This window comes from Brassica napus, chromosome C2, assembly GCF_020379485.1.
Source record: "Brassica napus cultivar Da-Ae chromosome C2, Da-Ae, whole genome shotgun sequence".
NCBI lineage: Eukaryota > Viridiplantae > Streptophyta > Magnoliopsida > Brassicales > Brassicaceae > Brassica > Brassica napus.
This window is the reverse complement of record NC_063445.1, coordinates 10,480,470-10,492,753: the sequence shown is the minus strand read 5'-3', so window position 1 is coordinate 10,492,753 and position 12,284 is coordinate 10,480,470. Positions and strand designations below refer to the sequence as shown.

The 12,284-nt window shown below is 37.4% G+C and overlaps 2 protein-coding genes across 3 annotated transcripts; one reads left to right on the top strand and one right to left on the bottom strand.

Moving 5' to 3' along the window:
- The first annotated feature begins 255 nt into the window (after positions 1-255).
- Positions 256-1,829, top strand: LOC111202876. The gene is made up of 2 exons (XM_022695970.2): positions 256-935; positions 1,248-1,829. The coding sequence occupies exons 1-2, from the start codon at positions 437-439 to the stop codon at positions 1,628-1,630; spliced, it is 882 nt and encodes a 293-aa protein (XP_022551691.2). The 5' UTR covers positions 256-436; the 3' UTR covers positions 1,631-1,829.
- Positions 1,830-3,943: 2,114 nt separating this feature from the next.
- On the bottom strand, positions 3,944-11,664 carry LOC111202875 (trafficking protein particle complex II-specific subunit 130 homolog). 2 transcript variants are annotated; one of them, XM_048747175.1, is made up of 21 exons: positions 11,496-11,664; positions 10,803-11,032; positions 10,449-10,630; positions 9,921-10,104; positions 9,556-9,646; positions 9,148-9,308; positions 8,958-9,047; positions 8,706-8,867; positions 8,369-8,430; positions 8,143-8,233; positions 7,753-7,916; positions 7,372-7,585; positions 6,715-7,260; positions 6,416-6,628; positions 5,888-6,278; positions 5,710-5,800; positions 5,550-5,634; positions 5,274-5,460; positions 4,684-4,988; positions 4,454-4,544; positions 3,944-4,354 (listed from the first exon to the last, which is right to left on the bottom strand). In XM_048747175.1, exons 1-21 carry the CDS (start codon positions 11,557-11,559, stop codon positions 4,176-4,178), a joined length of 3,783 nt encoding a protein of 1,260 aa, XP_048603132.1. In that variant the 5' UTR covers positions 11,560-11,664; the 3' UTR covers positions 3,944-4,175. The 2 variants fall into 2 exon arrangements, with proteins under 2 accessions (XP_048603132.1, XP_048603133.1); XM_048747176.1 differs by having other exon boundaries at positions 4,684-4,985.
- Between the last annotated feature and the right edge of the window lie 620 nt (positions 11,665-12,284).

Here is a 12,284-nt window from a genome sequence, read left to right as displayed (position 1 = left end):
AATTCAAATTTAAAACTTGTTAGGAAAGAAATAAAAACACGAACGAGTGGTCACTCACCGAACAAACAGCCTAAATTCAGATAAAATGCCATTAATGATTTAAATGATAAATACAAATAAATCATAAAGGAACGGTTTAGACATTAAAAATATAATAATACTACTAAACAGTTGTTCATCTCACGTTTGTGTTTGACTGTTGAACACAAAAACAAATATATACATATAAAAAGTAGACGTCATGTTATATACCTATATGGCGATGGATGTTTTTCATGTGGATCTTCTATATATATATAACTGTCATAAAAAATAACAGACGGTCTGAATTGTGTCAGAGAAGGGTTCCTCTCTTTCTCGTGTGAAACATACTTTTGTAACCGTCTCTGTTTCTTCTTCTTCTTCTTCTTCTTCTTTCTCCAAGATTTGATCTATAATGGGGAAGACGAGCGGGACGAGAGATTGGGCTCAGATCTACGCCATCTACGGGATCGAGCAGAAACACACTCTCTTCTTCCTCCTCCTCAACGCCATTGCTTTCTCTCTACTCTCCACCGTCTTCTTCCTCTACTTCCACCCCATCTGCCACTTCCTCGAGTCCTTCCTCTTCTCCAGCTCCTCCCCCGCCGCGGCTAGATTCGCCGCAGGTTTCTTCGGAGCCGTAACGGCGCTCTCCGCCGTCTGTTTGTTCTTCGCGGCGGCGAACTTTTTCTACTCCGCGGTGCCTCTACGGTACGAGATGGCGCAGAGGATGGTTGGATCGGTGGTAGATTGGTCGAGCGTGAAGACGGCGCTTGATCTCGGCTGCGGTCGAGGGGTCTTGCTGAATGCGGTGGCGACGCAGCTTAAGAAAACCGGTAGTTCGGGTCGGGTCGTCGGGTTAGACCGATCCATGTCGACAACTCTCTCTACTCTCCGCACGGCTCACATGGAAGGTGCGCGTCTTGACTCTTGAGTTATTAATTCCGTTGACTTTTTGACTAATTTTACGTTTCGTATACTTTTCTCGTTGACCAACCACTACTATTAGTTTTCATTACATATATTGTTTTTTTTTCTGTTTAAACGTATATTGTTTTTTTAAAGAACATATGTTGTTTTTTCGGGTCAGAAAACATATACTGTTTTTGTTGTTATTTTCATACAAATTTTTATATTATTATCCACTATGTTTTTTAAATTAAAACGCGTTTATTATTTTGATTAGTAAATCGATAACCTTATGTTGTGGAGAATGTAACATATAGGAGTGCAAGAGTACGTGACTTGCCGTCAAGGAGACGTAAGACGGCTTCCGTTCGGTGACAACTACTTCGACGTGGTGGTCTCCGCCGTGTTTCTCCACACAGTTGGGAAAGAATACGGTCAGAAAACGGTGGAGGCGGCGGCAGAGAGGACGAGAGTGCTAGGAGAAGCGGTGAGAGTGTTGAAACCCGGCGGCGAGGGAGTGCTGTGGGATCTTGTACACGTGCCGGAGTACGTGCGGAGGTTACAAGAGCTGAGGATGGAGGAGATTAGGGTTTCGAAGCGAGTCACTGCGTTTATGGTTAAGAGCCATATGGTCTCGTTTAAGAAGCCTAGTCAGCATTTTGTGGGTCCGGGAGAAGTACGTTTAGATTGGAGATGTTAAATGACGTGGAAATATAAAAATGTTTTGTTTCATACTTTTTTCTTCTAATTAGGGAATCTATATGGCCAAAATATAAGTGAATTTCGTCGATTTGCAGTGCATGAGTATGGATAGAGTTGTGTATTTGTGGAGAGCTTCTAAAACACTAAATTGATCTTAATTTTGTATCATATTGACATAAAACCAATATGTTCCAAAAGGTCGATTATGTTTCAAAACCATTTTTTGGGTGTTTAGGAAGAGTCGGACAAAAAATTTATTTCGAGAATAATAATCAAAATATGATTGAATAACACCAACCCTTCGAAATAGATCAAACTTCTTTTCATTTCTAACTAACAATTTTAGAGTATTTAACATTTTATTTCACTAAAACTGATTTGAAATCGACTATAGAATTCGACAAATGAAATACAAGAGGATTAATGAATTTTATTAGAAATAAAGAAACGAATATTTTTATGACAAAAACAATACAACCATGATCTTATTCAGAATAATAAACAAGTAGACATTTTCAGACCCATAAAACAGATGAATTTCTATACAGTTGAATAATAACACGATAACAATTTTTGTAATTTAAATATATATTATATTATATTTTACTTTACGATAGCACGACAAGACTAGACCTACAATCTATTGAAGGATAATTGGTATTGGTTTACTCTCTCTCTCGAATATATGCCATGTATCTATCAAACACGATTTAATATGATGTGAGCCAGCTTAGAAAATTAGGTTGGAAGTTAATGCTACGAGCAGCATGCCAAATCTAGGGAGTTGATTATGTGGAAGACTTTAGTTTGCTTGAAAATGAAGTGATAGTTACTTACTTACTACATAGTGTCAGCATCAGTGTGTCACTATCGACTTATTGATTACCATTCAGCTATAATTGAACTTTTGATTTTTTTGAAACACTTTTTTTTTTTTTTGAAACACTAATTGAATTTTTGATATTTTCGGATTTTTGTAATACAATTTATATTGGTCAAATCTCCAAAATAGCACTTTTCTAAATTTATATCACAAAAATAGCACTCCAAAACTAAAATGACCAAAATAGCACATTTCTAAGTTTATCTTTTGAAAATTTTAATTTTTTTATTTTTCAAAATTTGAAATCTTATCCCCAAAACCTCATTTCTCCACTCTAAACCCTAAACCCTAAACCATAAACCCTAAACCCTAAACCCTAAACTCTAAACCCTAAACTCTAAACTCTAAACCCTAAACTCTAAACCCTAAACCCTAAACCCTAAACCCTAAACCCTAAACCCCACCCTTTAACTCTAAACCCTAAGTTTGTGACTTTTGATAAAACATTAAGTGCTATTTTTGTGACTTTTGACCTTGAGTGCTAGTTTGGGAACAAAAACTTGATTTAGTGCTATTTTTGTCTTTTTCTCATTTATATTGCCTAACCTTTTTAAAAAAATTGTAATAGTAACCTGTGAAATTCTTGCTACCTAAACGTGGAAACAGTAGTACCATTCGATCCAAGAAAATGAAGAAGCTATCTGAGAGCTAATATTCTGGTGGTGGAGGCAGCTTCTTTTCACTGTCTCCTCTTTTGTCTCGCTCTCTTCTTTCTTCTTCTAATTTTTACTCAGTAAAAGTGGTTGAAATGAGCCATGTTTTTTTGAAGAAGCTGAAACGAGCCATGTTAGTATTAACTATGTTCAATTTATATTTTATCTGGTTGAAATGAGTTAAATGTAGGAAATTTTTATTCTATACTCATCAGAAACTAAAAATCAGCAACTAACCATTACAAATTTGGTGTTATGATGATACAATAAACATTATGTTAAAAATTGACCAACTTGAAAATATTAATATAAGTTGAAAAAGTGAATGAACTGCATTAGTATTCTGATAAAAAGAAATCGAAGCGTGTATATTCTTTGTTTCCTCTACCATTATCGTTGTTATTTGCCGCACATTAATTGGATCTAATGATCTTTAACCTTTTTTTTGGGGCACAACTTACATTAGTTCTCAAACATTGGGCTACAAATAGAAGAAAAGTTTAACCAAACTCGACAAACACAAGACAATACAACATAAAATGTAGATGTAGAAAAACCTCTAAGATAAATTGTCACATCTTTAACTATAATCTTTATATGGCTATTTCACTAAATTTCTCCCCATAACGGTCTTTCACTTAGTTCACTCTTAAATATAGCAGTTGTACCTTAGTTTGGTTCTTCGGGAATAATATTTTTTTCCTATCCAGATTCTCTCGAGAGTTGAGTTCTCTCTACCAAACGTATTAAAACTTTTCCTTTTGAAACAAACAGATAAAGAGTTTGATTGTGACATTCATTTGGTGTGTAATAGTATCAAACAAAAGTGTTGTTTGCGTAATTCAAACTCTCATTGACGACCAATGAACTCAATTCTTTGATATTTCTATGTCGCAAACCAACAAAAAAAAAACACATACAATAAAATACTTATTGACTGTTCTCGCAGCAAATACTCTAATGAAATTTGAGTCGGGAGTGGAAAATGTTTAAGTGAACTACCTTTACTACTTGACAGGGACGCAATAAGAAGAACTGAGAAGTGGAGGCAAGACGCACACTAAGTGAGGACCTGGTGGATTGCTGCTTACATTTGCTTCTTCCACGTTTGGCAAACCGAGCTGAGGAGGACGGACATAACCCGCAACTAATGGAACACATAGTATCGATATTACCACTCTTGAACCTGTAATAATTTTAACCACCCAAAAAAAAAAACATATCAACATTAGTATGCAAGTCTTTCCTGCAACAAAACAAGAAGAAGAATAAAAGATTACTTTACCTTGCTCCTCTGAGAGAGAGACATAACCTCTCTTCCTACCCGCAATCATCCAGTTCTCCGAATTTGCATTGACTTCGTATAACACCTCATCCTTGTGGAAACAAAACAATCACAAATTCAAAAGGGAAAACCTGGTAATGATGAACTGATCGTGGATCGATGATTATATCAAATGACACTCGGAAGGAAAAGTAATATATAATATAAAGTTCGATCTAGACATGACTTACATGTTGCTGTTCTACGGCTTCACTTCCCTCGAGCTCTTTCAGCCTTTCGACTCTCCACTGCATGGTAATAAGTTTCCCGACCCTAAGACCATCAGAAGGAAGTGGAAGAAACCCAACTGTCAGGCAAGGATCAAGCACTGGACGCTGCAAAACAATAGCACTCTTGAACACCAAATCTCTCCTTTCAGCATCAGCTACAGAGTGATCTGCAGCATCCACTGGGTTGTGTGCTCCAGCAGCTCTATCACCATGGATTTCATATTTGATATTCAGAATGCTCTCTGGTAGCTGCAAATCTTTCCCTTCTGTTGTGCAAACAATTACTTAGTTCGCAGTAGTTATCCACAACATTTTTTATAAAAGAAAATTTGTTTCTGTTTTAGTATGCAAATGTCATTTTGTATATGCCAATACCCACTGCATCAGTGAGTTATGGATGAAAAGTACAAGTCAGAGGTCAAGAGTTTTGACCCGTTCTACAAGTGGATCTCCCTATATATTATATGTTAAGTTACCGTTATTACGCAGTGTTCTGACATCAGACATAGTTTCCTTATCGCAGATGGCCTTATCAGTTTAAGTGTGTTTACCTGATGGCATTGTCTTCTCTATGGATATACTGAATACGACTGCTGCTCTAGACCCCGGAGACACAACAAGCGGAAAAAACGTGGAAGTTGGTCTTCCATCACTTTTTCCATGAACAAATCCATCTTGAAGATCAAGCCAAGCATCAAGAACTATCAAGTTGGCCTTGACAAGGGAGTGTAGCATAACCTGTAAACAAGAATTATTTGATTAATAATCTTGGGTGGACATGAATAAGAGTGACGGGACTGAGAGGTTAAGAATAAAAAGTTGGCTACCTGCAAGACCAATGTGCCATCATTGCATTTGTTTGCCACCCTTGTAGTCACGTCAAAAGGGTCGGTGAAATGTGCAGCTATCGTCCTGCTCACATAACAAAACCTCTGATGTGGAACAAAGATGATCAAGATTTACCATAACAGGAAATATATACAATACCTCTCAAATATCTGGTTATGATGCACACCAAATTCAAGTTTCAGAGCCACAGTTCTCATTCCCTCTAAAATATCTTGTTTCAGTGGAGTGACTGTTAACGCAAAAGAAAATCGATCAGTGGGCAGTGGATGTGACGAGAGACATTGTAATAATCAGAAAATGATTTATTGCTGCAAACCTGAAGATGAACCTCTAGCAAGCTTCTCACTCAATGCACGAACAGGGACCCACAGAATAGAACTCACATTGCTCGCCCATTCTGAGAAAACTATTTTACCGTCGCAGAGATTAAGTACCTCTGAATCAAGTTTTGGAGAGACATGGCTATCTTCTACAGAAACTTCAGCTTTTGTTGCACCAGCATCACAATCTGTCTCTACGTATCTCTCCATCTCAATGCCGTATGAGTCTTCAATCTTTAGCCCTGGACCAGTATCAATGTGCAGGATGGCGCCTTTCAGTGAGTAATTAATAGGACGTACAATGACACCAATCCACTGAGCTTCATTTATAAGCAGCGCAGAAGATACAGCTGCAGAAAGATCAACCAGAGCTCTTGGTTTGGACACCTAATGAATAAGATGTTTATCGTATCAATCAAGGAAACAAATGTTACATAAGAGTATCACTACTCACGCATGTAATTAAGGATTTTCTACTGTTCCACAAGCTGTAATAAATTTCTTAGAATTGGGAGATCGTGTACCTTGAGGATAGGTCTGGTTGGCTTTTCATAACTCATAAAATCATCAGTTTCTCCAGGACCACCCTTTGAAAAGCTGTGAGACCTGAATCTCAAGCGACCAATCTGGCCAGTAACGACTCCCAGAACATAGGAACCCGGTTTTTGTGGAGGCAAATCAAATGTGATAGTATTCCTTCCGGGCTTTAGTACAGTTGCAGCTGAACTCTTCAAAGCCTGAAACCCAATTCATATACATATTTCTTAAGAACGTGAAATTTGATAGAAGAATAGGACGAGAACAATGTCTAATGGAGCCAAACCTGGCCGCCTTCGTCAGTGTTGTTGGTCGCTACCAAGGTAAGACTAAGCGAATCAAGGGTGATATCATCAGGAAAGCCACTCCACACAGTGACAGATAGATTCCCAGGGTCTCCATCACTCAACTGAAGCGGAGGACCAGTATTTCCAGAAAATGTTATCAATGATGACACATCTAAGGGAACTGGGTTCTTCATTTCACTGTGTGCAATATTGACAACCTCGGACTGAAACGCTTGCCGCTCCTTGGACGAGAATAAGCTCTTATCCAACGAAAGTAGCCTAACACAAGATGACATGTACCCAGCTTGATCATTAAGAATCTTTTGACACTCAGCTAAATTGGGCAAGACTTCTGCTAGCAAATCTTGCCATCTTTCACCCGCATAAAGGGCGCAGACTTTTTCATAAGAGTTTGCAGCCAAATCATATTTCCCGTGCTTGAAGCAGACAGCTGCGATTTCACCATCAAGAACGACTCCATGTCTCTTCCACCAAGAACGGTGATAGTTTTCGGCGGCACCTTTGGTTAGATTAAGATATTTATGCTGCCAAAACAAAATTTACACATGAAAAGCTAGAAGAAAGACAAGTATCAACATCAGAAGAGTATCCGTATGTAAATGGCCTTTGCACAATCGAACTTCCTCGTTTACTACCTCGAAATCCTGAACAGATGACAATGTCTTCAACAAATCGTGATCCGAAATGGTAAGCCGCAGAGCGTGTTCAGCTGCAACAAAAATTTCAGCAAGCCTCATAGGCCTATCAAGCGGACTCTCAAAATTTCCAGGTGAGGAATTTGTTCTCGACATGGGAGCTGCTTGTACTTTAAGTGATGAAGGGGTTCTCGGAGACGCTTCTAAACCTGATCTGTCGGAATATATAAACATATCATTTTAGTTCCTCAAAGAACAAACAAAGGTGATGATGATTTGCAATTTCTGCTGGAAGTTCAAAAATATTTGAGATACAAGTGCTAACAAATTTTAAAACTTTAAGGGCTAAAAGGACATAATTTTATTTTTTAATTTCATTACCCTTCAGTAAAACCTGGGCGGCCATCAAATATTTCAGAAATATTTCCAGTAGAAAGAGAAGCCCTTCTTCTGTTAGCCACACGTAGAAGGACCGATGGTTCAAGGGGCAAAGGTTTCCGTTGGATACCAAAGTGCTTGGTCCTTGAAGTTGCTTGTAGAAGAGTCTGTAAACTAGGAGATAAGTATTCAAAAAAAACAAGATGGTATATATAGTTACGCAGACCTAGATTGCATATACATTCACAACACTACACTGGTAAACATAATTATGTTTGGGTCGACAAGAGGCTATGCAAGCACAATTAACTCTTAGCCTGTTTAAAGCATGGTTGGCTTAAGAAAAAGTGCTATAAGTTAACACATTCACGAAGCAGAACATGCAGATTATACCTTTTCTTTTTCAAGCACCTCAGAGGAAGCATCTGGTGGAAGAGATGGCCAGACCGCTGGTTTTGGCCAAGGCAGCATACTGAGACAAGCGCTGCGCAAAAATGCGTAGAAGTTACTACATTGGTTAAGCCAACAAAGACTTGCCTTGTTTTGTTTAAATGAACAGAATGAATACTTTTAATTAACAAGCAAATGCATATGCTATAATAAATATATAGACCGGTACCTGTTCAGTGGACTTTTTTCTATGTCTGTTCCATATCCTATCAGATATCCAAGTCTCATGAACTGCCATGAACAGAAAAGCATTTTAATGGGCATCAATACTTGAGAATGATTGGCTTATTAAATTCATATACAACTAACAAAATCAAGTTTTAAGCGTCTGGACATGAATTAACAAGTATGTCATCACATAAAACAAATTCTTGCATAGACAAATACAATATCACCTTAAAACATATATATATATATATATATATATTAACGGGGAGCTCCATTCAGACTGAGAGAAACAAAGGTTGTGTGCATTCTCCCAATTCTGAAAGCAAAAAGATTTCTACCTTAAGCCGTGACAGTGAATAGAGATCACCCTGAAGACGGTAGAACTCCTTCTCAATATCAGGTGCAACAACGCCATCATTGTGATGAGAAGCAGTTGCATCGAGCAGCGCTAAACATGCAGTCAATACCCAAACTTCCCGCAAACAGAAGGGAAGTACACTCTACATATCGAAAAAGAGGATAAATAAGGACGAAAGATCAACAAATCAGAGGTATAATAGTAAGGATTTGTTTAGTAAAGTATAAAATACCTCATGGAAGGTCAAGGCCTTTGCAAAGCTAATAACAAAAGAATATCCCCTAAATGAAACTTCAAAAGGACGATTCAACTTGAACAACAGCTGCGAGAAACCACATGCATGTAAGCTAATGAAAAGTTGATGCTACAATTGTGAAAGCGAAAAGGCACTGTATCAATATGATGCTCTTGTGTACACTAACCCGAGATTGACAGGCAAAGAGATACTGTCTAAAATCAAACTCTCTAAAAGAATCATCATGAACCATCTGTGTCAGTGGTTTGCTTCCTGGTTTCAGCAGCGCAGCTTGGTCATCTTCACTGTCGAATCCTCCAAAATCCCTCTGTTTCCCAGGCATATTAACTGCATTGTAGTTAATGCATAATAGATTAATTTGAGTAAAAAACTTGGAATTCTTTTCTAGTTTGTTATATGACTACTGATCTCAAACGCTTCAAAAGATAAAGAGAGACGTCAGGTTTTTCTAAACCTAAGAATATAATATTACATATAATCTATCTTTCCCGCTATGAATTAACATATGCAAAATAACCGTGGATTTTTACTGCCACGGATATGCTAGAGATAGACACAGGGGTAAGAAAAGAACCTGTTTCCAAATAGCAGAGCTCTAGTTCATCATATTCACGTAAAGCATCTTCATGAAGATGAGCAATCTCAAATATGAAAGCCAAACTTTCCTGAGACAGAATTGAACATAAAGACCTTTAAGAAAATGAAGTTTCATCAAATGAGACTGCAAGGACCAACAGTGGTATTTTTAAGTTCAAAAGATGAAGATTCTTCTCATACTATGGAAGATAACAAAAGGGACTCAAAATTTTCCATCAGAGACTTTAGCAAAACAGTACAAAACCAAATTATAAACAGGAAGAAACAGAATTTTAAACCATATATTCATCTGCATAGCAGCCACATTTCGCTTCCCTTTCTGAAATAGAGAAGAGAGATAACCTTTAGGATGAAAAAGTTACAAAAGTTCCATATTGGCATAAACCGCTGCTCGGTGAGTTTGCGAATCTCATCCTCGTAGAATTGAACGCGCCTATCCAAGGTATTCCTGATGCACTCGGTAATCTTTAATTCTAGATCCTCCCAAAAGTTTGCGTCCGGGCCATGTATATCCAGCTTACAGCACCTTAAAAGTATGGCACACATAGATTCGAGTTAATCTGATCACGTATATGAACATGTGTAGTAGCTTCTACAGTTCTACTCCTTCTGCATTATCTTAGGTAACTAATCTAAAGATAACTTCGTTACAACGAGTCATTACTGATAAATGGGTTTAGCTTATGCATTTAGCAAAAATATATGAGTTAGTGCAATTGTGAAACTGTTTATCCTGATATAATTTTGGTAAGAGTTATTTATCAATACGAGCAATCAAGCCTCTTTGAGAAGCTGGCATGGTTTTACTTTGGTTCTAGGCCGCATGTATTAAAGCAAAAAAAAAACACTGTCCGAAACTGCAATACTAACCTTTCTCTCTTTTTGGAACTGAAATCAACTTCAAGCTTGGCATATACTTTCTTGGCATTCTTAGTTGCTTGATCATTACTCGGGTGAGCCTTAGATACAAATACAATAAACCATTCCTTCTCATCGTTCTGAACAATTAATTTCAGACGCGGTTTAAGAATGTTCTTAAACTCATCAAGATCCTGCAAGGCCAAGGATATAAAACGTAACCAAATAAGTGATAACTCATAAGAGTATAAACCAATACAGAACATCATCTTTGTTTCATATTTTAGTATTTGCAAGTGTACAGTGTATCCATTGCCAAAAAATGAGGCAGAAAAACGAAAAACAAGATAACAACAAGACAAGTACCTCACAGGTGACAAGAACAATAGTTGCGTATGGTTCTCGGAACCAGTACAAATACTGCTCATGCGGGAAGCGACTGCGAAGCCTGGCGTCTGTAGTTAATATGAACTCAACCGGCAAGTTCTCAACAAGAACAGGATTCCGAGTCTTGTTAGTCAAGACTGCTCTCTTCAATGGCTGATGTTGTTCAAACAATTCTTTAACTGTGGGCCATAGATCAGACACATCTTCGACTGTAATGAACGAGAAGAGGTAAGTCAGATCCACAAGTAAAGGAGAAAAAAGAGAGAAAACGTCTTAATATAAAAGAGCAAGTAGAGTTAATAGATTATCAGAAACAAAAGGATAATAGTCCATGGGATTGAATCCATCACTGGTCAAGCCTTGGCTTAATAACAAACGTTAGAGTAATGATTCAGTAAGTTCAAAGATGCAATCAAATGAGATGAAAATCTTCGCAACAATATTACAAATGTTTAACATCTGAAGCTCCGAAAAAAGAATGTAGCAACCAACAAGATCACATTGTGAATTTCAGCTCTTTATCGGACTTCAAACTTTGATTTACGATTACAAAATTAGATCTTCCCACTAAAAGCTGACTATGAGATCGCAAAATGTGGCAAACCTCTGAGAAGTAGTACAGATCCTAATCGACGAAACTAAATAGGAGGAAAACAGAATGGAGAGGTTTACCGGCGGCGACGATGCGATCGCAGGAGTTCTTAATCGTCTGGAACTGAGCCAGATAGTTTGCCATCTGGGTGTCTTTGACAAGATCCGAGATCGCTCCTAACTTGATAACATGGAAGAGAAGAGAGATCAGAAAGATACTCCCCTTTCTTTCCTGTTAATTGTTTGATCAAAGAGATGAGGGCATTTGTGTAAATAACTTAAGTTCATGATCAGTTTAGGCTTCGATCTTCATTTTTATTCTGTTTAGGCCCAATCAAGGCCCAATAAAAGCTCTACATTTAAAATCTATATAATTAAAGAATCTTTTGTTAAGCTCATGATCATATATAAATTCATTGCATCCATTAAAGAACCTCTCCTTTCAGAGTCTCTCAATCTTCAAGAATCAAGAGAAGGCTTCTTCCACCAAACAAGTTTCTCTATATCCTTATGATCAACACAATCTTGGGTTTTGCTAAGTCAATAATCGTTCTGAACCCACATGCTTTTGATTTATTAATATCAATTCCAGTATACTAAAAGCTTTACAAGTCAAATATAAATGTTTTCAATTAAGCATCTAACAACTAAACACATTATACTGTTTGAATACATCTCAGATTCATATCACCTAATCTGAAGTACTTAGGAGTTAAGACAAATTCATCTTCCAAACATAGGCACTGTCCAGGATCAATATCCTCAATTTTTCCAAACAAGGAAGAGCTGGTTTCCAAACTACACAAATCTTTAACCACAAAGTCACACACTCATTCAACTAGGAACCATTTGGTGGAGATTTCTTTGGAC

Bases quoted from the DNA above. Each gene is read 5' to 3' on its own strand.
- LOC111202876 (XM_022695970.2), top strand. From the start codon at position 437: ATGGGGAAGACGAGCGGGACGAGAGATTGGGCTCAGATCTACGCCATC. The intron at 936-1,247 runs GTGCGCGTCTTG...TGTAACATATAG, and splicing joins CCGCACGGCTCACATGGAAG to GAGTGCAAGAGTACGTGACT.
- LOC111202875 (XM_048747175.1), bottom strand. From the start codon at position 11,559: ATGGCAAACTATCTGGCTCAGTTCCAGACGATTAAGAACTCCTGCGAT. The intron at 9,048-9,147 runs GTTAGTGTACAC...GGTTTCTCGCAG, and splicing joins TCTTTGCCTGTCAATCTCGG to CTGTTGTTCAAGTTGAATCG. The intron at 4,545-4,683 runs GTAAGTCATGTC...TGTTTCCACAAG, and splicing joins AAGCCGTAGAACAGCAACAT to GATGAGGTGTTATACGAAGT.